Source organism: Gordionus sp. m RMFG-2023, chromosome 4 (genome assembly GCF_954871325.1).
Source record: "Gordionus sp. m RMFG-2023 chromosome 4, tfGorSpeb1-WG-v2, whole genome shotgun sequence".
Classification (NCBI taxonomy): Eukaryota; Metazoa; Nematomorpha; class Gordioida; order Chordodea; family Parachordodidae; genus Gordionus; species Gordionus sp. m RMFG-2023.
Window position 1 is genome coordinate 14,451,537 of NC_088778.1, and position 27,734 is coordinate 14,479,270.

Consider the following 27,734-nt stretch of genomic DNA (forward strand, 5'->3'; position numbering starts at 1 on the left):
GCCTAAATTAAAACTATAAAGAATCGAAATTTTCCCTTCTTGTTCTTTAATTGAATGGAAAAAATACTAGCAATTTACATTAAAAACAAAATTAAATTAGAATATCATATTGACGCAATTATTTTTAAAAAAAACATATAAAAATAATCTAACATAAAGGGGCTCAATATTTCTCCATACGATGAGCTTTTGTCCAAAAGCTTTGCTAACCACATTCATATCTAAGCTGTCATTTCATGCCATTCTTATTTTCGTGCTTATTTACTAATTTATTTAACAAATGCGATGAATAATTTTTTTTATGATTCTTCAAATTAAGCGATATGTATACTGTTTTAGATGCACCTTTAAATGCCCTCTGTATAAATAGTGATGCAAATTTAGTTGCTACAGCAGGGAGAAATGTGTTTAAAATTTTTTATATAAACGATGGAGATTTAGATGGAAATAAGGAAAATGTTTTTGAAGAAAAAATGAATTTAAGGGTTGGTAAAATAAATTTAAATTATAGCTGCACAGATGTTGCTTGGAGCCATCTAAATAATAATGTACTAGCCTCTGCAGCTACTAACGGGGCTGTTGTGACATGGAATATAGACAAGGTATCACACTCTAAACAATTAAATATCTATAATGAACACACAAGAACTGTCAACAGGGTTAATTTCCACCCAAATGATGCCAATTTATTATTAAGTGGCTCACAAGATGGGACAATGAAATGTTTTGATATAAGAACTAATGAGGCCATTCATACATTTTTTAGGTAATATACTTGTGATATAAAAGTTTATTTTTTAGTTATTTAGTAATTCTGAAAGTGTTAGAGATGTCAATTTTAATCCATTTGATAATTTTATTTTTGTGGCTGGACAAGAAAATGGTACCATACAACTATGGGATTTGAGAAATACAAATATATCTTTAAGAGAGTTTTCTGCACATAATGGTCCTGCCTTTTCTTGTGAATGGCACCCCCAAGAAAAAAATATATTAGCATCAGCAGGAAGAGATAAATTTATTAAGGTATATTTAAATATCAAATTTTATAAAATAAACTTGGTATAAAGTTGTAATCAGAAAACCAAAAAGGTTTGGTATAAAATTAAAATAATGGGAGGTTTATTTCTTAAAAAATAATATTGATTTGGGGTAATTCCATACCATATCCATAACTTTTCAGCCCGACCTTTTTAATTTCGATAAAATTTTGCAAACGTAGTGTTATTAAACATCTCGATTTGAGCCGATTTTTAAAAATGGCAAACTCAATATTTTATCTAAAATAATATTAGGCAAGCCTGAAGATTTTGCTTATAGATGGCACTAGTGTTGTTAAACATCTCGTTTTGAGCCGATTTTTAAAAAAGGTTAAATCAATATTTTAACCAGAAAACAATTGTCTAAGCTTTGAAATGTTGATAATATATGTCCAAACCTTTGTGCCATCTATTGAAATCTTCAGGCTTTTGTAATATTTTTGTGGATAAAATATTGAGATAGCCGTTTTTCAAAATCGGCTCAAATCTAGCCGTTTAACAACACTAGATGGCATAAAGGTTTAGACATCAATTAGAGAAATCTCGAGGTTTAGGTAATATTTTTCTGGCTGAAATATTGACTTAGCCGTTTTTAAAAATCGATTCAAAACGAGCCATTTAACAACACTAAGCTGGTAGAATATTATTAGAAAGCACATAATCAAAATTTTTATCCTCCTATTACTCATAGTTCCTGAGATATAAATGGTCAAAAAAGCCAAAAATGACCTTTTTAGAAAAATACCATTTTTAAAATTGGGATAAGTTAAAATATGATTAAAAATATAAGTTATATGTCAAATTATAGCTCTCTTAAAGGCCTTTTATTAAATATTAAGGATTTTTTTAAAACAATATTGTTGCGATTTTTATTTACGTTATAAATTTTAAACGAAAACTCCAGTTGTTTTGCTTTCCAAATTTTTTTAAATTTAATATTTTCTTATTCTCTAACCTTATATCTATTCATAAAAAATAAACTTGGGACAGCTATTTTTAGTTATTACGATTTAAAAAAATAAAAATTTTTTTCAAAAATAGATGGCGCTCCTTTATAAAATAACGCATTACACCTAAATAATAAGATTTTCCAGCATTAATATCATAAAAAATATTATATAGATAGTTTGATAGGCTTACTTATTGTTATTACTATATTGATAACTTGTAAAAATTAGTTGTTTTTTTTTATAATAAATGATTAAATTTCCTAAAAAGATAGTTTAGATTCCGATATCTCCTACAAGAAAATATAATAATTAATTGTTGAAAGGTAAAAGCAAGTTATCATGCACCTGCTCTAATAATAAATTTTTATTTTACAAATGATATTAATTTTTTTTTTTTAAAATCTATTTATAATATATAAATATAAATGCGTAAATCCTTTTAAAGAATCTAAACACTTTAATTATGAAAAGAACCTGCGTAAAGTCATGATGTGGATGACACAATTTCCCAACATTGAGGCGGAACACTATATTTGTGATAAATGCGTAAACGGTTATCACAAAAAAATATTGAAATTATAAATTCTGATAGCGAATATGTTAATATTATCACCATAGCATACACATCAATAGATACAATCAATATAACTTTAAACAAAATTGGAATATCTCCTATTAGGCTGTGTCCTAAATATCAAAAAATTGCATCGCGCAATTTGTGCGAATCTAGCGAAAAAAAATATATAAGCCATTTTTAATGGAAAATTAAAATGTTGGCCTAAATGATTTTTTTCCATTTTGCGAAAATTACGTGATTCTTAAAAATTTTACGATTTGTAATACTTTATTCTTTTTATCATTAAATTTTTGCAAATTGCGTGAATAAAAATAGCTAACAAATTTGAATTGATGGAAAATATAAGACCACATATGTATCTGTGGTGTAATACTTAAAATATAAAGATACAGTTAAAAGTAAAGTTAAATGGAAAGAGATTGACAAGTATATTAATAGTATATATAAATATTAGTTTATATTTTAGCTATGATGAGCAGCAAGCACCTTAAATTTGTTGAAGACTTTTACTAGCTGAAATAAAATGTGGAGGATATATGTAAGAATTCTGAAGCAAGTTTCAGTTTGAAACAATCTGAGGATGCTATTAATATACAAATATCTCCACATGTATTTTAACATGAAATTAGAATGATATAATAATCTATATTTTAGGATTGAGCCAAACAACACCCAAGATATGTTAAATATACAAATATCATCACAAGTATTAGAACTATTATCTTAGGATTTAGAGCCAAACACACAAGATATGTTAAATGATATATATATTTATAATTTTGTATATTATTTTCATATTAATTTTGTATATTATTTTCATATTTATAATTTTGTATATTATTTTCATATTTATAATTTTGTATATTATTTTCATATTTATAATTTTATATATTATTTGCATATTTGTATATTATTTTCATATTTATAATTATTGTATATTATTTTCATATTGTAATTTTATCTTCATATTTATAATTTTGTATATTATCTTCATATTTATAATTTTGTATATTTTTATAATAAAAATTATTATGTTTAATGTTTTTTATAAAATGTGAATTTTACTTAAATTAAATACATATCACTCTCTTATACAATATAATCAAAACAACACTTTATTGTTTTTATTGAATATTTATAAAATTAAAAAAAAAATGTATATAAAAATTTTTGGGATAAGGGTATTCTTCATAATTAATTTGAGTACATTGACTACCCTCAATATCAATAATAATATTGTGTAATAAGCAGTCTAACTATTTGTATAGTATTAGTTATATTCGTTTCTCAGGATTTATATAAGTGTTTAAATTTGGCACTCATGATTATCTTCAAATAATATAAAATATAGAATTATCTTATCTAGCATGTTAGTAAATCATTCACATCAAACATTTTATATATTTTAATTTGAAAATAAATGTATGATTTGGGACATGTTTCTCAAAATTCACGAAAGTTGTGTATTTCACAAAACTTTTGAGTAATTTTTTTTTTAATTTATGACACAGCCTTAAGAAGAAAAAAACTAACCGAAAAAAATTATCCTAAAAAAAGGTAGCAAAAATATCAAAAGCTATTTCAAATATAATAATTAAAAATCCAGAATCGGATACAAAAGACAATAATGATTAACTCAATAATATGAATTTACAATATCCTAATTTATCTAAAAATAAAAAATATCAATTGCTGACCATTCTTGCCTCCTAATTGGAGCACAAATAAAATAAAAACGACATTCAACGCTATATCATGGCATATAATTCCAAAATCATTTTAGAAAAAAGGGGATTCTTTCAACTCCAAATCGAAAGCCTGCAAAATATCTCAATCAAAATTTTTTTTTGCAGTGATGAAGTTAATAGGGTATTACCAGGAAAAAAAGATTGCATATCTATCATTGAAAAGGGTGAACGGTGAACGCTCAAAAAAGGTTAGTTCTAATAATTTAAAAGAATTATATAATCATTTTAAGGCGAGTAATTCAAACATAACAATTGGATTTTCGAAATTTGCTAGCTTAAGACCAAAAAAATTGTATATTAGTAGGGGCTTGCGGAGCACACTATGCGTTTGTAGCATACATCAGAATATAAAACTTATAATTTTAGGCTGTGAATTAGCAACATTAACTAAAAATGGTGATACATTAACAACTTATAGAGATGTTATAGGCAGAATGATTTGCAATCCACGTTACCCACGTGTTATTTTGGTTGACTGCAACGAGTGTCCTGGCTTGGCACACTTAAAAGAACGTATCGAAAAATTATTTATAAAAAATGATATAGCTCTTGTTCGTTTAAACAGTGGGTTTCGGTAGATAGAACAACTCTGGAGACTATTTCTCTAATCTTTAGACGAATTTATTAATTATTTTTTCGATAAAATGAATATTCTCATACGCCATTCATTTATTTGTGAACAACAAAATTTATTTCACAATAATTTTAAATATAGTTTAGAAAATAATCACTATCTAATCATTTGTGACTTTTCAGAAAATTATTCCTTTATTGTTCAGGGTAATCATTGAACAACTTCGCAAGTTACGTTGCATCCATTCTCAATTTATTATAAAATAGGAGATCAAATAAACAACCTAAGTTTTGTGGTAATATCGGAATCCTTAAACTGTTTCATTTCATTTATTCCAATCGTATTTGATTCATTTTTTAAAAATAAATTCAAAACTCCACCAGAAAAAAATCACTACCTTTCTGATGGTTCAGCAACGCAATATAAAAATAGGAAAAACTTCATCAATGTTTGCTACCATGAAATCGATTTTGGTTTTCAAGCAGAATGGCATTTTTTCCTACGGCACATGGTAAAAGCCCCAGCGACGGCATGGGCACAGTAAAAAGGTTAGTTGCCAAGGCAAGCTTACAAATACCTTATACTGATCAAATAATTACACTTTTACAATTTTATAAATATGCGGAAGAGCATATAAAAGGTATAAATTTTTCTTATTCCACCATACCAGAGTATGAGGAAGAAGAGATAAGGCTAAGTAAAAGATTTAATAAATCTATCTCTATATATGTTGGACCCAAAAAATTCATGCATTGTTTCCGATTGGTTTAACTAAACTCATCTTCTAAATCGCAGACATTGATTATGGAGAATATAGGATATCCACGTGAGGATCCTTTGATTGAGGAACTGTTGATCGATGAGATTAGAGGATATGTAACATATGTATATGAAAACGATTGGTGGTTAGGGTTTGTACAAGAAATGAATGTAATTAGAGATGAAGTAAAAATTAATTTTCTTCACCCTAAAGGATCAGCAAATTTTTTTGTTAGCGGCACAAGATATCCTTTTTATAACAAAATAATATTTTAACAATAGTTAGCCCATCAACGGCTACTGGGCTTACATATAATTTATTGCAAAACAAAGTTATCATGGCGTCAAAAAACCCAAAATTAATGAAAAACCGAAAATAAGTAATATCTTTTACCTATTTTAATTTATCTATTATATTTACAAAATTTATAAAATAATTTTACGAAAATTAAAATTTTTTACAAGAAAAAAATGATCATAACTGCAGCTAAATAATCTCATTTCATGATATTAATGCTTTAAAATCTTGATATTTATGTTTAAAAAAATAATAATCTTAACAAAACGCGTTATTTTATAAAGGAGCGCCTTCTATTTTTGAAAAAAATATTTATTTTTTGATTTTTTAAATCTCAATAATTAAAAATCTCATGGCTGTCCTAAGTTTAAATTTTTTTATGACTAGATATAAGGTTAGAGAATAAGAAAATATTAAATTCAAAAAAATTTGGAAAGCGAACCAACTTGAGTTTTCATGTTTAAAATTTAACGTAAATAAAAACCGCAACAATATTATTTTTAATAATCCTTAATATTTAATAAAAGGCCTTTAATAGAGTTACAAAATGACATATAACTTATATTAGTAAAATCATTATATTTTAACTTATCCCAATTTTAAAAAATCGTATTTTTCGAAAAACGTCATTTTTGGCACTTTTGACCATTGATATCTCAGGAACTATGAGTACCAGAAACCTAAAATTTTGGATTCGATGCTTTCTAGTGATATTCTCTCAATATGCCAAATTTTATTAAAATTAAAAGGTGAACCGAAAAGTTATCGATTTGGTATGGAATTACCCTTGGTTTAAACTCCAAAAACTAGTTTAACCTATTCTACACCACTTACATTGGAATTATATAGAGAAACACATTTTTTAATCACACTATCAACATTTATTAACTGCAATATTAAACAACTTTAAAAAAATACTATTGACCTGTACAATTAATATTCCTAGATTTACCTAAGTCAAATTATACCTTTATAAAGGAAGTATAAATTTTATTCTTGAAAAACATCTCTACACATACTTAAGCTATTATATTTTTAATTATTTTATTTATCATATTTACTTTTAAATTTAAACTTTCTTTTCTCTCAAAATGTTGAAATAAAATGTTTTTATACCTAGGAACTAAATAAGGGGAATTCCTGATCTAACATACGCTGTAAAATTTTCTTTTAACAGCATGAGTACACTTACTTTTTATTATTAATTGGAAACATAGATAATTTTTAAAAAATGATAATCTTCAATATCCTATTTTATATAATAATAAAGGGATCCGGAATAAAAATAATATATTAAATGGAAGTGGGAAATATTTTATATCTGTAAAATTAAAAAATAATAAAAAATATGTAAATTAAAAAAGATAATATTAATTAATATTATATTTTTACTCACGATGATATAAAAATCATATGATCTTTTATTAATGCTTAAATTCACTCAAATTAATAATTAAAGAAATATTATATATATGTTAGCGAGAGGCCTATTCAAAAACGATTTCGAATCGAATAGTGCATTATAACGAATCGAATAATTTACTATTTGAATTCGTACGAATAATAAAATCTACGATTTGTATTCTATTTTAATTTTTTTAATAAAATAAATCATGCTCAAATATATAGATAAATTTTTTTATTACAAATTTGATTTTAAACAGAAAAAATTATAATAATATGTAATCAATAATCTGATAATAAATAATATATAATCAAGTTATAAACAAAATTAAAATGTATATTATTAATTTAATTTATAATTTAAGCCACTTTTTAAGGCAAAGAGTTTTTCTTATATTTTCTTCCTTATATGACATGCGGTTTTTTGACAAAAAATTAGGCCCAACTGAGAAAAGCCTTTCACAAGCAGTTGATATTCCTTGTATAGATAGATAATCCTTGCCAGTTTCGAGAGTATGGGGATCCGATATGCATTTGCCTTCAACCACATTAACGGGTCAGTATCACTCTTTGCTCTTGGTTCACTCAGATAAAAATCTATTTCACACAGTTGAATATTATTTTGTTTAAAAACAATGTCTAGCCTGTTTTGTTAAATTTTATCCTTATTTGTTTGACAGTTATAATTATGAGCTTATAAAATAAAATCATATTTAAATGGGGGTAAATTAAATACCTGTATATCTATTGTAAATCTATTTAAATTTGTCCTTTAACTTGGATATATCAATATCATAATCAACAGATATTGATTTAAAATATTCTACTTTAAGCCTGGGATCTAATATTGTGGTTATTATAGCATCATCGGCAGTTAAATTATAATAGCCCAACAATTTATCACATGCTACTTTGAAACTATTGTTAAAGGATTTATGGAAACCAGGTTTTTCATTTTTTAGATGTTCAAGAATTAAAATATAATAAGGTATAACCAAATTATAAGTAGGATAATTCTCCCCACACACCATATTTGTAGTTTCATATAAAGGCAATAGGATAACTTTAATTTTTATAAGAACATCCCATTCTTCCTATATGTTATCAAAGTATTATATTATTACCTAATTATAAATTTTAGTTTACCTCTGATATTTGTTTCTTGAAGAATTTTAATATTAGTTATTACTTCATTAACTAATTTAGTTATAGCAGGCTTTAACAATAAGCCCCTTTCAATCATTTGGTAGGTGCTATTCCACCTTATTTCACAATATAATTTTGGTTTTAAAAAATTTAGGGGAGGGTGTAGGGAACTACATATATTTTTTAAGGGAATTACGAATCATTCTAATAATGTTTCTTAGTTTTAGAATTAAAGGATCTAAAATTTTTAAAATTTCTTTGGATATTAAATTAAACATGGGCAAAGCATCGGATGTGCCCTATTTTTATTAATAGATATTTTAAAGAAGTATCAATAAATGTTTTATTATTAGTTGCATTATCTAAAGTTATATAAAAATTTTTATTCTCTAAATTATAATTTTTAATTATTTTGACAAAGGCTTTAAATATATTTTCACCTGAATGTGTTTCATTTATTCGACTGACATCCAAAATTATGTTATTTGTTTTAAAATTATGATCAATAAAATGGGCTCTTAGCCCTAAAAAAGGAACCTGTGTTGGGCTAGTCCAAATGTCAGATGAAAAATTAATCTGTTTATTTTTAGATATTATTTCTTTTACCAACTGTTCTTTTTCTGCAAATGTATTATACATGTGCAATTTAATAGTATTGGAGCATATTGATTTTACAGAACAATCAAGATCACTTATAAAATTTTTAAAATCATTTGAATTAATAATTTTAAAAGATATATTATTATTTATAAATAATTTTAATAAATTTTCCTTAAAATTAATCTTTTTTGAAGAATTTGGTGTAGACTTTAAAAAAATGTCAATTTTACTATTTTTTTTACTAAGGTGTGAATGAAACCTATTATAATGATTAATAAGAGGAGATGTTGTTTTGCCTTTTTATAATACTCTTGCAAATTGCAAGCAGCCTTTTCACCGTCTTTAAGGATTTGATATTGATTCCCATATGATATGAGGAAATTTTCTTATCTTCAACATCAAGCATAATTTTATCAGAAGCATTCTCCTCTAACATAATTAGGCTAGCTAACAATAATTATTGTAGAGATGTAATATATTTTTATATACCTCTGGTGTGTGTAATTTTTAATATAATTTATTATGAGATTCAAAAAATGTGGTAAATAAAAATTTTTTAAATTTGTGCTAGAATTTTTATAAACACAAACACATCACCTCTCAGATTGGCTGGTCAACAAATAGAAATGACAAATGTTAGATTTATTAAACAATTTATTAAATATTACGAATAATACGTTTTATTCGAATAAATGATTATTCGTATTATGATAAAACAAATAATTTATTATTCGAATCGAATCGAATTATTTTTGAATAGGCCTAGTTAGCAACAATGTTTTTTTTCTTCTGGCAATGTTATATTTTCAACTTTATATTATTTTTTGAGTGTGTTTTTTTGAATTTAAATATCTGATTTTACCAGAAATATATTGCATTTGTTTGGAATACCTACTTTATGAATTCCAGATAATTTTGCCATAAACTTTTAAACTTACTCTAATTTATATTCTTTTTTCCATTAATTTTTTTATAAAAATTATAAATGACTCAAAGGTTACAACAAAATTGTTTAGAATTCATAAGATAGGTATGCTAAGCATGCTGGAATACATTTCCAATAAAATCATATTTTTAAATTTAAAAAAGCACTCAAAAAGTGATTTAAAGTTGAAAAAATAATACATTTCCAGAAAAAACACATCAACCACTAACATATATACTCACAATTAATTGTTATTTTAATATAGTATTTCATTTTGAATTAATAAAGGTATTGGATTAAGAGAAACTTATTTCTTCATTGAAATTGACACAGGCCATTTAGATTTAGCTTGTAAATATTATATTAATGGAAGAATTTAAAAATCCTGTACATTTATTTAATTGTTAAATAAAAATATGATAATTTGTAGATGTTGGATTAAAAGATTCTTGAAAAATTTGCACTGCAGAGACATGAGTGTTTGTTTGGTTTAAAAAGATTCTCTTTTAACTGCATGGGTCCATTTACTTAAAAGAGCTATATTGGTAATTGAAAACCTAAATAATTTATAAAATAATAATCATTTTTATTCAAAGCAGTTAGGAATAAAAATAATAGAAAAATAATCAGATATTAACATTATGTCTGTAAATTTAAAAATTGTAATAAATAATATTAATATTAATTATAGAATTACATTTTTACTCATGATATATATTATAATTCAGATTTTTAATTTTCACTATATAAAGATTGTTAAAGGCTTAAGAAAATTTAAGAATGTAATTATTAGTAAAAACAAAAAATATATAAATAAATGCTCACACATATGGAAGCAAAAATAATTAAAATGTAGACAAAGCATTATTGAAAATTCTTTTATTACTCCTTTTGTTATTTTAATTATTTTTGCAAACAAAATAATTTTATATGGATGAGTTTTAATTTAATCGTCAATATGTTTCATTAAATCATCACAACACTGTATATGCGATTTAAATAAAAAAATAAAAAGTTTCATAAATACAATGAAAATCATTATAAATAAACATAGACTTATTAATGAATGTTGTATCTTAGCAAATAGCTGTCAATTGAGCTATTTTTTTATAACATTATAAAATTGAGCGTTAAGCACATGTTACTATCTATGGACAATTTATATACTCGGAGGAATTGTCCACTGGTCAAGGATGTTCATTAATTAATAGTAACATTGATCGCTCTAATAGATTTTGATTATACCATCCTTTTTTAAAAAGAAAACCTAATAAATATACTTAGATGAAGATCCATTCAGATGTTGATTCACTTTCACTAGAATCTTCCACTTTTATAACAAATCTAAGGTTAATAAGCTTTTTTAGAATTTAAATATAAAAAGGAAGTTGATAATATGTTGAAAATGTTGTAAACTAGCAATATTAAAATTTTAAAATGTGATTGAAATTTATAGATATAGTCTATAACAATTCGGAGAATTTTAGCAATGTACTATTACTAGTAATAACTATCACATTATTTTATAAGGAAGACTTCAGTTCAGATTAGTAAATCATTAATGGTTTATGTTCAATGAAAAAAAGCTGATTTAAAGGTTCAGTTTGCATCCCTGATTGTAATATTAATTTTAAAAAGCAGAATTTTGTATACATAGTTCCACGAGGTTGGTCCAGTCATCGTATTTAAAAATAACTTTTGGCATGACCCCAAATTTTTTTGCCTAAATGAGTAAAAACACTTTGAAGATCACAAATAAGCAAACTAGCAGATTTAATTAAAATCATATTTTATCATTCTTTTTAAAAAAAATTTTATAAATAAATCGTTGTCTTAGTTATAATACAATTGCAATTTCCCAATTAATATATGTTCATATTTACACCTAGGTATGGGACTTAAATTATCTGCCTAAATTGAAAAATAGCATTCAAACATTTGCATCGGTTGCTCGAGTTAAATGGAGACCACATAATAAATACCAGATAGCTAGTATTGCATTAGTGTTTGATTTTAATATCAATATATGGGATATACGGAAACCTTATATATCTCAATTTATTTTTAATGAACATAAAGATGTGGTGACAGGTAAAATATAATTTTGTATTTGTTATAAATGCCTCCCATTAAACCCTATATATGTTAGGCATCCAATGGAGAGGCATTGAATATTCTCAGCAATCGATTGTGTCTTGCGGAAAAGATGCATTGTTATTTGATCATAAATTTTACAATTATTCTTATATATACGATCACCTACCCACTTCCTCTCCACTTAACTCTTACTCATTTTCGCCTCCGGCCTCTGAAAAAGTCTTAAAAAATAAATCGTTCAATCTTATACTTACCAATAAGATATTTACTAGACGCAAAAGTGCTGATACCAATATCCAAGCTAAACTTTCCCCGTTCATGATTAATTCTGCCAATATCTTGACGAATAAACTATTATCAACACAACCAATTAAAGAAGATAATTACGGGTTATATGCCTCTCATCCAAGAGCCGGGATACAACCCTCCATCAAAGCGACTCCTATAGCTTTATCCTTTGATACCACTGGTAAATTGATATCCACATATCGATCTAGTAAATCTAGTAATCAACACATTAATTTGGCTCATCCCGAAGATGATCTGAAAATTGAACTTATCAGATATATAATTCAACCTGCTTTCAAATATTATGAGGAATGGCTCGTCAAAGTGCATCCCATAGATGGATTTCACTTAGAAAATAAAGATAACCCCTTAAAAATACTTGATGATTACAATCAACGTATGCCACAAATCCTTCAAAATTTAATAAAGATAAAAAATATAAATTCCAATGAAAAATATTACAGAATATCCGATATATCTCAACAAACGTCTCCTAAAATATGTGCGTTAGACTCCATTGGTGATATTATTGTTAATAATGATAATAAAACAATAATTCAACGCCCTAAAACGCTGTCCTTAGGTAGTATAAGCAAATTCGATCGAGATAAAAAGTCGAAAATCTATGTAAATTCCGCGGCCAATCAGTTTCTTTCGACTATCCCTTCCAATTATTCAATGCATTCATTCTCTTCAATCGACGAATTTCATATTGGCGATCAGCAGAATATACAACAATGCAGTGAATCATCCGATTTTAAGGTTGTCAACGATCACAGCTTGATGAGGATATACCAAAATTACGATAAAGATGTAATACCTCGGATAATATTATTAAATATTATACCAATTCAATTCATTATCTATCGAAAATTTAATACTTTTATTCATACAATCATGCGTAATTTGAATTAAATAATTATTATGCCTACTGATCATATTTGTAGGACTACACCACTCCACGCTTTAACCGACCGATCTGAGATTCATAAAAGACCTATTGATGATTTTTGTATAAAATTATATATTTATCTTACTTAATTTGTATAGGTAAGATAACAATAGAAAGGTCGATTAACGTTTGTATAAGGACTGGTCCTGGTCCACTTCTTTACGCTGCGTTTAAACGCCTTGGTTGAAAGGAGATAAAATTCTCACTTTATCATTGCAAGCGTTTTAAACATAGAGTTAGAGTGGACAAGGCATAAGAGTTAGTCAAATCCTTTATACTTTTTCTCTATAAAATCAATCCTCCTCTGGGAAATTTGATGAATCTTTATTAAAATTCTTTAGGAGATTTACCCTTCACTGGAAATTTGCAAAAAGTATACTTTGACCCTTTATCTTCATCTTCTTCTCCGTTTTATGGCGATTTCCAGGTTTATCCCGGTAGGCCAGTTTTCCCTCTGATTTTTCTTTTCCATTTTTGACGGTCCTGAGCATCAATACTTGTAAGATTCATGCTTCTCATATCCGCCGCTATCACATTTGTCCACGTCATCTTGGGTCTTCCTCTAGGTCTTGATCCTCCTACTTCCATCATTGTGCATCTCTTTACCCAGTCGTCTCTTGTTATACGTTCCACATGCCCATACCATCTTAGTCTATTTCGTCGCATTACCATACCAATCATTTCTATACCTAATCTTGCTCGCAATTCCTTGCTAGTTTTTCTCTTCAGAGATACCCCACACATCCATCTAACCATCCTCATCTCTGTTCTTTCTAATTTGGTTTCGTGAGTTGCTTTCATTGCCCATGTTTCACCGCCATAAACTAAACAACTCCTCACACAGCTTACGTAAACTTTCCCCTTTAACTTCAGAGAAACTTTTTTATTTGTAAGAATAGACGACATCTCTCTGAACTTCTTCCAAGCTTGTCTGATCCTTGCAACAACGGCAGAATCTACACCACCATCTGCGTTTAGCATATCACCTAAATAACAAAACTTATCCACTTTTTCTAGGGTTAACCCATTGCCAATATCCAGACCACCATTTTTTAGGTTATCATTATTATTTATCCCTTTCATGCATGTTCTACAAATAAAGGTCATTCTTTCTAACATCAAACTGCCTTTTTTCCCGCTACATCTTTTATGTACCCATTTCTGGCATCTGGTGCATTGGATAGAATTTCTAGCAACTCCTTTCCCACATACACCACAAGGCCACTTACCGGATTCTTCCATCTTTAGATTTTCTCCACCAATCATCACCTTTGTTTTTGATGCATTCATTTTCAGGCCCTTTGCTTCCATAGTCATCTTCCATTTACTAACTTTATCCCTCAATTCTCCCTCACTATTTTCCATTAATACAAGGTCATCTGCATATAATATCTCCCAGGGAAGTCCTTCACGCATTTCTCTAGCCACCACATCCATTACTAAGATAAATAATAATGAACTCAGCACGGATCCTTGATGAAGTCCTACCTTCACCTCAAAGCTGTCACTATCACCATAATCCGTCCGTACTGCTGTTTGTGCTCCAACATACATTGCCATCACTGCGGTAACCAACCATTCCTCCACACCGGATTTTCTCAAGGCCCATCTTGTAATCTCACGCGGCACCCTATCAAATGCTTTCTCCAAATCAACAAACGCATAATAGAGTTTCTTTTCCTTAGCAAGATACTTCTCCTGAATTTGTCTCACCACAAAAATTGCATCTGTCGTGCCTTTTCCCGACGTAAAACCAAACTGCATTTCATCAATTTTAATTTGTTCCCTTAACCGCTTCTCTAACACTCTCAAATACTTTCATTGCATGTTCCAAGAGTTTAATAGCTCTGTAAGACCCGCAATCTAAAGGATCACCTTTCCCTTTGTATACTGGGATAATTATACTTCTTCGCCAGTCCTCGGGAATAGTACCTTCTGTGACAATTTGATTTGCTAAATTCATTAACCATTCAATCCCTAAATCATCAGAACCTTTAAACATTTCTGATACCACCATCGTTAAACCCGATGCCTTCCCTTTCTTCATCTTTTTCACTGCTCTCTTTATCTCGTCCTTGCCAAATTTACACCCTGGACCTTCTACCTTTGCACAACTAATAGGGGAGACAGGGGTAAAACGATAGGCATTTTGCATATTTACCATAAAAATTTTAAACAAGAGTCAAACACAACAAATTATAGATCAATGTGTAGCCCCATTCCTCTTCTACAAGATAAAAAAAAGTGTAGCCCTCTATCTATAATATTTTAGGAGCTATGATTAGTTATGTAAAACTACTCATTTTCGCCATTTTACCCTGGGTACAGGGTAAAATGGATAAGCACTAGGGTAAAGTGGTTAAAATAATATTTGACACATATTTATTGTTTTATTTAACAAATATTACAAATTTAAGATTTATATATGATTTTTATTTAAAAACTAATCGATACAATAAGGACTTGTAAAATAATTATCATAATTAGCACATTTAGAATGTGCCCATTCAAGGCACATTGTACATTTTAGCCATTCATCGCCCTCGCGACTATTTTTATAGTTTTTATTACAAATAACACATAAACAATTATTTTTTGATTTCTTTTTTTTCTCTGTATTAATAATTTTTTTTTATAAGGTGTAGATGTTAATATTTCTGAATTCTTTTTTTAGATATTTTATCCGATGAAATATTGAATAATTTTGGAATAGGTATTATAGATGAAGGATTGAATACTTTATTATAATTTTTTGAGCATGATGGTAACATATCATGATAAGGTTCATCAATATCATCTGGAACATTTTCGTTCAATAATATAGATAAATCACTATCATTATTTTGAGTCACTGTAAGATTTTGAGTCACTGTAAGATTTTGAGTCACTGTAAGATTTTGAGTCACTGTAAGATTTTGAGTCACTGTAATATTTTCATCATTATTTTCAAATTCAATATTTGAGCTAGCATTTGAATTATTACAGCAGATATAATCTTGTTCTGTAAATATATTTGGGTTTAAAGGAAATATGCCACATGATAACAACCCATTTAATATATTATTTGGTGTCACTGCCCTTGGTATTTCATTTTTTAACACTCCTGGAATATCATAAATCTGAAATTGTTGCCCACATGATTTCTCATCCATGTGTCAATAGCTCCATTATAAAACTTTTTCAATGGCCCATAAACTGCTTTGTCTAATGGTTGGAGTTTATGCGAGCAATGTGGTGGAAGTGTTAGAATAACAATCCCATTGGAGCGACAATAGTTTATAACGGAAATTGAACAATGAGAGCTATGGTTATCTAAGATTAATAAGACATTTTTCTCATTGGATGCACTAGAATATTTTTTAAAGTGTTCCAAAAAAGATAAAAATTCCTCCTCTTGCATCCAACCCGATGCGTTTCCCACACCCTTAGATCCAATAGGCCCATCACGAATAAAGTGATCTTTGTATCGTTTTCTTGGAAAAATAAAAAATGGTGGAATGCTATGGCCTATAGCATTGATGGCTAAACATATTGTAACTAACGTTCCTCTTTCTCCTGACGTTATAGAGCCGACTTGTTTGGCACCCTTCTGTGCTATAATTTTTGCAGGAGTTTGAACGGTGGTGAAACCACTTTCATCTGCATTCCATATATTATGTGGTTCAAAGTTATAAGAATTATATAGCTTAATTAAATTTTCAAAAAATTTATTGACATTTGTGGGATTGAAGCCATATGCTCTTGCTAGACTAGTAGCTTCAGGGGTACGAATCGAAAGTTGGGAATGTCGTTTTCTAAACCCCATAAACCAGTCCTCTCCAGCCATACCATTAGTTGTCCAGCTTTCTGGGAAAGATTTGCCATATTCTTTAGCAAGCTGATATGCAAATCCTCTTATCTTGTTTATTTATAAAATAAAACAATTTCATTTTAATAATTAACAATACCAGTTCCATAGAGTTAAAATGATATATAATTAATTAAATAAATTGAATTAATTTCATAATTTTAATAATGCTCAATTGGTAACTTTAATATTAAATATCAATATTTATTTGATTATAATAAATGAATGAAAAATTTAATGTGAATAATTTTATATTTTAACCGTTTTACCCATAACAGCTTTACCCCTAGGTGACATATATTATATATATCGTTATTGCGTGACTTCTAATATAGCTAAAGATGTCAGATAAATTTTATTTTATAGTTAATACATTAAGGAACATGTGTGCCAAGTTTTGAATCCTGAGGATATGTAAATTTTACTAAAAGCAAAATATACTAGAGATTGATTTTTATATTTTTTGGGTAAAAAACAGTTTTTTGACAAAATATATAAAACCAGGTAAGTTTTTTAAAAGATGAACATAGGTAAGAAATTAGATATAAAAATACATCTTCACACCAAATTTAAGGTCTTTATACTCAATGGTTAAAAAGTTATTCGCGTTAACATTGTTACCCCGTCAATCGCTTTACCCCGGTCTCCCCTATTATTATTCCATTCATTTTCTTCATTCAAAAGTCCTTTCATGTAAATCTTCCAGGTGTTCTTAATACCACTACTATCAATCGTCATTTTTCCTTCCATATTTTTCAAACACTTTACACCTATCACATCCTGCCTCTTTTTTGACATCTGTTTTGCCATTCGAACCATATTTCCAATTCCATCAGCGCATTCCATTTCTTTAGCAAACTCATGTCTTTTTTCTTCTTGAGCCTTCGCTATTAATTTCTTAGCATTTCTTTTAGCCATCTTGTAAATATCATTATCACTATTTTCTTTGCTATTATACCATACTTTGAAACACCTCCGTTTCTCATCTACGGCTTTCGCTACGTCCGGGTTCCACCACCAAGTCTCCTTATGTCTAGGCGGCCCTTTTGTCCATCCACATACCTCCTCAGTTGTCATTACCCAGGCTTTCTTCATGGCTTCCCACTTGTCATTCACCCCAGATGCTTGTGCCACCGCCGCCTCCCTAATCGCCAATGCCATATTGAATTGACGTCTAGCATTCTCCTCCTTCAATTTCCAAACCTTCAGCCTTGGGACAAACTTTCTTTTAGCGACCCTGGCACCTTTAAGAGTGAGATCTCCTACAACTAGTCGATGCTGATTTATACATTCCTCTCCCGGTATCACTTTCACATTTTTTACTATACATCGATCACATCTCCTTAATAACAGGTAATCCACAGCACTTTTGGTACTACCCGACTTATAAGTCACCAGCTTCTCTGATTCTTTCTTAAACATTGTATTACAGACAACCATATCCATAGCATCACTAAAATCTAAAATCCTCTCTCCTTCCAAATTTCTCATGCCGTAACTGAACCCTCCATGTACTCCTTCATAACCCTCACTACTCGCTCCCACATGTCCATTCAGATCACCAGCCAGGATAATCCCCTCTTCATTTGCCAGTCTCGATGTCACCCCCAATAGACTGTCCCAAAATATATCTTTCTCTTCTTCACTTCTTCCAACCTGAGGAACATATGCCGAGATAATATTATATAGCTTTCTACCAAAAATCATCTTGATAACCATTATCTGGTTGTCTAGCCTTCTCACTTCAACTACTTTGTCTACCAATTTCTCCGCAACCAATACCCCAACTCCGGCCTTACCATCATTACCTGCTTGCCAAAAGAATTTATACTTTTCGCTAGTCTTGCCAATCATTCTGGTCCCATTTCCTTTCCATCTAGTCTCCTGTATGCAGCACACATCTATATGTCTTCTGTGCAATACATCGACGACTTCTCCCGCTCTTCCCGTCATACTCCCAACATTCCATGTCGCGACCCTAACTCGATCACCCGTAAACTGGTTTCTCCACTTTTTATCAGGTCGTTTATGGCCGTCATAAGTTTCATTTTCATGTATAGTGGTTCCACCAGGTTTCCCATCCTTCTTTTTGTCGTAGGCGGATGAGGAGGCCCACGGGGTACTTTGGGCTGTACCCCGCCCATGCTTTGTTGTAACCATAGGGAAATTTTGTAGCAAGGTTTTTACAATCGGATGCCCTTCCTGACATCAACCTCTTTAAGTGGTTTTTACACCCCGTCGAGGAGACGGTGATCCTATTCTAGACCCAGATCACAGGGAACCTTTTAGACCTCCATTTGCCGCCAAAAGACGTTGCCACTCCTCCGCCATGATGAGGCTGAAGGTAGGATTTTGGGAGAGACTTTGACCCTTTATAAGTGATATATTTTTATCACGCCTTTTAAATATCTAATTCTTTTCAGTATGGATCGAAATTTTTAAAAAAATACATTTTTTAAATATTTTATTTATCTAGTTTTAAAATAAATAATATATCAAAATTAATATTGCTCAATGCTCATTGATATTATAAATAGACATTAGGCAATGACCCACATTTTAACGTTTTAATTTAGAAAATCGATATTAGATCGGTTCTTTAAACATTAATATCGGGGTTAGTCAAAATATTTTGGATATTTATTATAATAGTCTTCCTTAGACTGGATGCTAACTTGCGCCAAAGAATACGATTTGATAAGGTTCAGAGATGATAGCGATGTTCTCACTAAAATTGAAATTAATTCTGGAGTTTACAACCCTAGCGACAATAAATGCGTCTTTTATCAAGTTTGTGAACATAACGCAGATATAGCTATGTCAATTAAACGTATATCGGTAGCTAAATTATGGCGTATGCTGCCTCTTTTATACTGCGACATAGATGATTATATATCGTACATAAAACTTACGAAGACTAAAATATGTTTATATACCTATATATATCTATATGCATTATATACTATATTATATTGTGTGAATTTTACTATAGAAAAATTTATTTACGAGAGAATATTTTCCAAAATTGTTACAAGCTATAATTTTTAGATCTAATTATAGAAATTAACAAGACATCTTTTTTAAAAATCTTAATTTAGGAATGAATTAATTTTTAAAGTTGTTTTTTTTTATCGAAAGCTATAGTTCTTGGCTCGCTTTGAATTTAATGCTTTCTTCATGCCCTTACCATATCGAATGTTTAATTTTTTTGATTTAAAATAAACTATATTTTATGAATTAAAATAAATTATGTGTCCAATTTAATGCCCAATTATTGAGAATGGAGGAACTAAATTTTTAAATTGACAATAGAAGGTCGGGACTCCTTTGTTGTTTTTGCTGAGTTTTATTTTAATTTGTAAACATTTATGCATGGTTATAGATGAAATAGAAATATATCAATATTATAATAAATATTTATGCGTAAATTTTTTTATTTTATCGATATAGGCTTCCCTTTCTTGGCTCAAAATGCATCAATCAATAAGTTTTTATTCTTTGATATTATAGTATTTTACCTTGTAAAGTATTTCAAACTTGAAAATATCATTTTATATTTATATTTTACCAGTTTATCATGATTGCTATTTTACAAGGTAAAATTTTAGTAATTAATTAACTTTTATATTACTAAGGGAAAACAACGATTCAATATTGTTTAATCATAGCCCTTCGCAAACAGTCGCAAATGATGACAATGACACAAAAAACCATCATAATTTAGAGATTAATAATGTAGAAAACGATACGATGGTGGAAGTAGCTAGTATATTTTTTAAAAATTTAATACTAGTTTACATTTATTTTTTTTAAAAAAGAAATTTGATGATAATATCATCAAGAATGCAATAAAAATATTTATATTGGTTAGATATCTTGTAATGTTGGTAAAAAATAAGTTAACTTAAGTTTGTTATTAAATTAATAAGTCACTTTTTGTTATCACCCAAATAACATGTAAATTAATTTCTTAGAAAAATCACAAGACTGATACTTTTTTTAAAAAAAGAAAATTTCACTCGCAAACGTTATTGTAAGGGTTATGACGTGAATTTTTTTCATCACGTTGAATCAACATCCTTGACTGAGAAAAAACAAAAAGAATATAGTATAAATTCTATGGCACACATTTTTGACAATAACGAGACGATTTTACCAAGGGAAGGATTTGATTTTATAGAAGAACGATGGTGGGAAGATTCAGATATATCAGATAATCATAATGACGCTGAAGATAATATCGATAAAAGTGATCCAGAATTTCCTCACAATCAGGCACATATTAAAAATGCAAGTTAGTAACAATCACCATTTTTTAACTTGGTACCAATATGAGTAATTATTAATTATACTAGTTTATTTATATTATTTACTCCTTTCTTAATAAGAGGTATTATGATCGCTTGTTAATTTTTATTGAAGGATTTATTATATTATTAAGCAAAATTTTAATTCATCTTGAATATAACATTTCAGCAAGGTTGGGAAAAATTATCTTTTAAAAGCAATTGAAAACTAATTACAATTGCATCCCAAAATTTTATAACTGGTTACAAATTACTTTTATAAAATAAGTAATTGATTACTCATTACAACCAATCCTGTTTTTTTGTGAATTATTATTATTCTATTACAATTATTTTTAAATATTATATTTTATAAGTTAAAATAAGGTTACAAAAAGTAGGTTTCGTTTGGTAAAATTATATGTAATTTTTAAAATATTTTCCCCTTTATAATAAACTGCAATTGTAATTTAATTACATAAGTAATTAATTATTTCTCAATCCTGTAATTCAGAGTTCAACATTTTTTTACATTATTATAGTAAATCACTTTATGAATTGATTGAAAAGTAACATTCTCTAAGCTACGTTACCGTAATATATCATTTATAAATAAAGAAAAATTTCATATTCGTCATATTATGCTGAACTAAACAAAAAAGGCCTTACATCATCATCTCAAAAAAATATATGTTATTCAAGTCCAACGATAAACCTAAAAGAGATCGACGAGATCGAGAACAGTTTTGAGTTAAAAGCGTATTATTTAAAAGCGTCCGCGATTCTTAACGATTTCCGAAACAAATCGAATACGATCACCAATAAAATCTTGATCAATAACAAGGCTCAAAATTATGATACAAAAGTTGATCGCAATAATTACAGTGAGGGTCACAATGATCTCATAACCAATGGTATAAGGAATAATGGGAAGATTAAAAAATCATCATATACTCTTGTGAATTCAAAAAAGTTTCACGATAGTTTTATCGGAAATTATATTTGTTATTGTTTGCACAGCCTAGTGGAAAAAGAGGTAGATTTTTTTTAAATATATGACGATAAATAGTTTAACACAACGAAACCTGCATATTAAATATGACATATTTTACTTTTGTTTTATCAAAAAATTAGAACAATGATTTTGAATTGAGATTAGATATAATTGTTCAAATGTACAGAATTTGTTTTAACAACAAAGTTAAAAATAAATTTGTTACGAATGTAATTTTTATTTAAAATATAAGCACGACATTCAAACATCAATTTACATAATAATCGTTTTGGGTCAGAAAATTTTGCCATATATCAGTCGTTTAACTATATGCCATTGGTTTTCCATATATATTGGTAATTATTATTTTTTGAATACTTTTTGTTTGAATTACTTTTTTAATTTAAATAAAAATAATATTAAAATGTTTCTTAGTTACATTCAGCTTTATGTCATGACTTAATAGGGGACTCGGACCTAAAGTCAAAAATTAAATATACAATATTACTTTATTATTAATGTAAAAAATAATTTGTAAAAATTTGTTTTTGTATAGACCGACTAATTTTTGAAAATATTAATTCAAATCTCAAGATCGGAGATCCACATATTTTTCACCGATCCGATCCGATATTTTCTGATATTGGCAAAACCGATCCGATATTTATAGTAATTTTTCACCATCTCCCTTTGAAATAAATGTAATTAAGAAATCAATATTTTTTATGCGAAAAATCGAATTATGCATTTAATTGAATTTTTTTATTTCTACAATAATTAAAAAAAGTTTACAGATATTGAGTATTAAATGCAATTTTCTTTATTCCTCCCCGTGAAATTAGAATTCCGCACATAACGATTTTTTAAAATGATCTAATTCAGATACAATATTTTAAAAAAAATTTTATTTCTAAAAAAATCGAACGCGTTCATGTTCACTTTCAAAAAAAAGGAACGCGTTCTCGTTCGTTCAAAATTTTATGACAAATTTCTTTTAAAAATAAAATTTAATATAAATAAATGTCTTATATTTTTTAACACAATATATTAGCCATATTAAAATATAATATTATTTTTTTTTGATAGCATAATTATAAATACAATATAAAATAGTGAATAAAATGATATTTTTATTTACAAAAAATTTTTCGTATCAATTTTTAATAACAATTGTTTTTCTTTCATCTGATAGACAGGAACGCTTGGCAGTTAATATGGCATTAGCTAAACTAAAAAACAGGGGCAGATGAGGGGATTGCGATAGTTGACCATATTTTAGGCCACTAATTTTTTTTAATTTTAAAATAAATATCGTTATTGTTGGGGTCAAATTTCCAAATGCATCTTTTCTTCAAATTTAATGATTTTACATAATTATATTATATAAAATGAAATAATTAATATTACGACCAAATTTCGTTTTAAATTGGAACTTGAAGATTTTAAAACTTATAATACTTTTTGGGCACATTTTACATTTGGTAAGTATTGAATTAGTTCCTTCAATATAGGATGTTACTGCAAATAATTATCATATTTGGGCTATGGTAATGTTAATTCATCTGATTTTAAATTTTTAGAATCAAATGGCGATTAAATAATAATATCCATGCTTATGCTAATCTATTAAATTAAAATATAGACAATAATATTCAAATTAATAAACTATAATAATGGCTTGTCAAAAAAATTGAAATGTGAAAAAAGGAAAATTGATTATAAAATATAAGACTTTTTTCTTAAAAAATTCAGATTAATATTAAAATTTTCAAATAAATAAAAATAAAAAGTGTTTTCAAAATTGAACGAAAGTTAAATTCCAACACGTTCGTCATAAAAAAAGGAATGCATTCACTTTGAAAGTTCGTCAAAAATAAAAGGAACGCCGTTCATCATTTTTTTCAAAAAAAACGAACTTCTGAACGCGTTTGTTTACAACATAATTTAAAGTATAAATATTAAAATTGGCGTTATTATTTAAAAAAATTTAAACTAAATAAAACTTTGGGTGTTCCTTTCTATTTTTATAAAACTTTTAATATACTATAAATCTATTTAAAAAAATAAATAAAATTTAAAGGGTGTTTTTGCATTGTTTAAAAAAAATTATTTAGAAAATATTATTAATATAAAATAAATATACATAAAATAACAAAAGAAAAGTAAAAAAATCGGATCGGGTTTTTACAATTATCAACCCGATCCAATATTTTAGGAAAACGCTAAATATCGGTGCCGATCCGATATTTAATATCGTCACAGCCCTAAAAAAATGTAAAATCGGTCCTAAAAAATATCTAAAAAAAATATTGGACCGGGTCACAAATTGCGATATATAGTACAGAATATGCTTTATGCAGAACCTTCTAGACCCCCCCCTATCCTTCTCAAGCCAATGACTCGGAGCCCATTGCCAAAATATAAAAGATGGATTCTTACTATATATTTAGATGTAAAAAACATATAGAATATTTTAAGTGTTAAAAACTAGGGAAAAATAGAACAATAAAACACGCTTAAAAAAATTATTTTAACAAAATTTTGAAACACAAATTATTTTTCTTGTAAAAAAAATTATTTTTTTTAAAAATAAACTCAATTTAAAAAAATTAGCGAGAATAATCGTTCTGATGAAAAATTCTAATTAGATTTACAATAAAATTGATAGAGCATATTTTTCACTAGGAAAGAAGTAATAATTTTTAAAAACAACTTTATTTTTCATTCCAAATGTTGACTAAAGCCATTTCCAAACAAGCGAGAAAAAACAAATACAGCTTAATAAGGATGTACCGATATTTTTTATCGGATCGGATCGGGCCGATATTTCACCCATTTTAAATATCGGTTATCGGCAAATATTATAAAATTTCAGATCCGATCCGATAAAAAATGGCGATTTTAACAAAAATAAAATATTAAATTTAAAAAGAAGTTATATCTAAAAAAACCATTTATTTCTATAAATAAAATCGAAATTCATTTTTATGTTTAATTTTTTAATAATAATAATTAATAAACATTCTGCCATATTGTTATTTTTTTTACGCATTCTGTTTATAAAAGTGTTCTATAATCTTTTCAGAATCTGTTTTTAGTGAAATTGACAGTCCCCATCGCCGCAGACTGACCTTTGATAAATTGTAAATTTTGGTATTTCTAAAAAGAAATCTTCGATAATTTTAAATATTTATTTCAAATTTCATAATATATTTGTATATTATGTAAATAGATAATTGTTATTACTTATTATATAAATAAGTGATTTATCAATAAAAATATTTTATATCCAGAATTGCAATTGAATTGAATATAACTATAACTGATCATTATAATATATCAAAATGACATATGTTATGGTATAGTTAAATTATAGATGTTAGTTATACTAATAAAAAGTATATTAAAAATTAAAACCATTGGTATCTTTATAGGATACAAAATTAAAATGATATTGGATCGGTAATCGGCCGATATCAATTTAATATCGGGAATATTGTATCGGATCGGCCTCCAAAAAGTAGTATCGGTACACCCCTATAGCTTAATATATGTATCCTTCCAAACACAACGTAATAATGCCCCCCCCCCGGGTCTGAACCCCGCCCGATCCGTTTAGTCATGTGAAAAATATCGACCGATTTAAAAAATGTATGTGATCTGGTCAATATTAAAAAATGGGTGCATCTTTTTAATTAATATTTTAGCTTATTAGTTCCACATCATATCTTTTTTCAAACTCAAGGTCCTTTTGTAATACATGTCTCCTTTTTTAAAAACAGTGATTTAAAATAAAAATGTTAAGTTAAGTTTTCCATGAATAATATTTATAAAATTTAGTAATGTGAAGGACACAGATCTGATTTGTCGGACCCATTGGTTAATAAGGCCATTATTTTTTAAATAAAGTTATATATTGCCAAAATTTGACAGGAACCCGGAGCAAGGCTATTTTTTGCGTTTCTGTTTCATTCCAGTTCCGGCCAGACTGTTATATAATTTTTTCTTCCATTCTCTTAAAATTTTTTAACTGAAAATAAAAATTGGGAGAAAAAAAACAAAAAATTAATAATTATAATTATGTAATAAAAAAATTAATATTATTACGTTTCAAATGTATTTTTTAGAAGTGTTCAGGAGTAACTAATGGTTTATATTTCATAATTTTTTTCCAAATACCTGATTCTAACCGATTTATTTAGAATATGACTCCTTTTTTAAAATTTTAAATAAGTAAAATATCTCTTACTAATTTGATGCAATCAAACTAAATATAGAAACTGAATAAACTGTGATTGGTTACAGTATCTTTTTTAAATATAGATTTTCTGAGAAAGCGCCAAATGTATGTTTTCGCAAATAAAATAATCAAATGGTGCCCTTTAGACGAAATTAACGCCATAAATAGGACCTCCACTTACTACGGCAATGGACCATGTCCCTACTGTGGCAAAAGACCTAACTATGCGGTTTATTCTAACACTTCTCAACAAAACAAATCTATTTTTGTCTGTCAAAAATGTCGTAAGCATGTCAATACATGTTCGATATGGTATTATAATTAATTTAATTAACACTTTGTTATTTAAAATCTTATTTTAAAACAATTTTGTCAGAAATTATTACAAATTAAATATAAATTAAGAACTGGTAATTTATTTCTTGACTTATTATTATTATTTATAATTTTTTATCAAAATTTGAATAGCCATTTACCAGTCAAAGGGTTATATCTATCCTGTATAGGATGCTTACATGGTGGACATCTTGAGCATCTAAGTAATTGGTTTCATAATCATAATTTTTGCCCTACTGGGTGTGGGCATATGTGCGAATTCAATTAAAGGCGAACTTTTAAAGTATATAGGATCATTGTTAATCATATATTTTTAAATTTGTAAATAATGTTATATTTAAAATTAAATTCTGAACAGTTTTTTTATAATAATAAAGTTTTCAAAAAAATAAAATTATATGATGAATAAATAATCACATCACAACTGATTTGGTTGACAATCATATAGTAATCGCAGTTCACCCAGCATTAAGTTAGGATTGTGGAATTTTTATTAATTTCCAGCAAGTGATAGATAAATCGGAACAAATGAAAATTCATTTAAAGAAGAACATTAATATGTTTAGGTATAAAAAATAATTAGCGATCAGTAATTTATTACCAACTAATGTACTTAAATTAGTCAAGGCGTTTGGATGTTAAAAAGCTTGAAGGGTTGATATTACTTATTTGG

General features: G+C 27.7%; 1 protein-coding gene across 1 annotated transcript; it reads left to right on the forward strand.

Annotated features, from left to right (window-relative positions):
* Window positions 1-323: 323 nt before the first annotated feature.
* LOC135928649 (uncharacterized) lies at window positions 324-27,409 on the forward strand. The gene is made up of 12 exons (XM_065465104.1): window positions 324-766; window positions 810-1,026; window positions 11,911-12,112; window positions 12,171-13,219; window positions 19,858-20,239; window positions 20,656-20,692; window positions 20,841-20,971; window positions 21,215-21,499; window positions 22,154-22,527; window positions 22,739-22,841; window positions 26,809-27,037; window positions 27,194-27,409. Exons 1-12 carry the CDS (start codon window positions 324-326, stop codon window positions 27,327-27,329), a joined length of 3,588 nt encoding a protein of 1,195 aa, XP_065321176.1. The 3' UTR covers window positions 27,330-27,409.
* The last annotated feature ends 325 nt before the right edge of the window (window positions 27,410-27,734 follow it).

Excerpts from the sequence above, each read along its gene's own strand:
- LOC135928649 (XM_065465104.1), top strand. The coding sequence starts at position 324 with ATGTATACTGTTTTAGATGCACCTTTAAATGCCCTCTGTATAAATAGT. Across the intron at positions 1,027-11,910 it reads GAAGAGATAAATTTATTAAG|GTATGGGACTTAAATTATCT; the intron begins GTATATTTAAAT and ends ATTTACACCTAG. Across the intron at positions 13,220-19,857 it reads ACCAAAATTACGATAAAGAT|TCTTCCTTAGACTGGATGCT; the intron begins GTAATACCTCGG and ends TTATTATAATAG.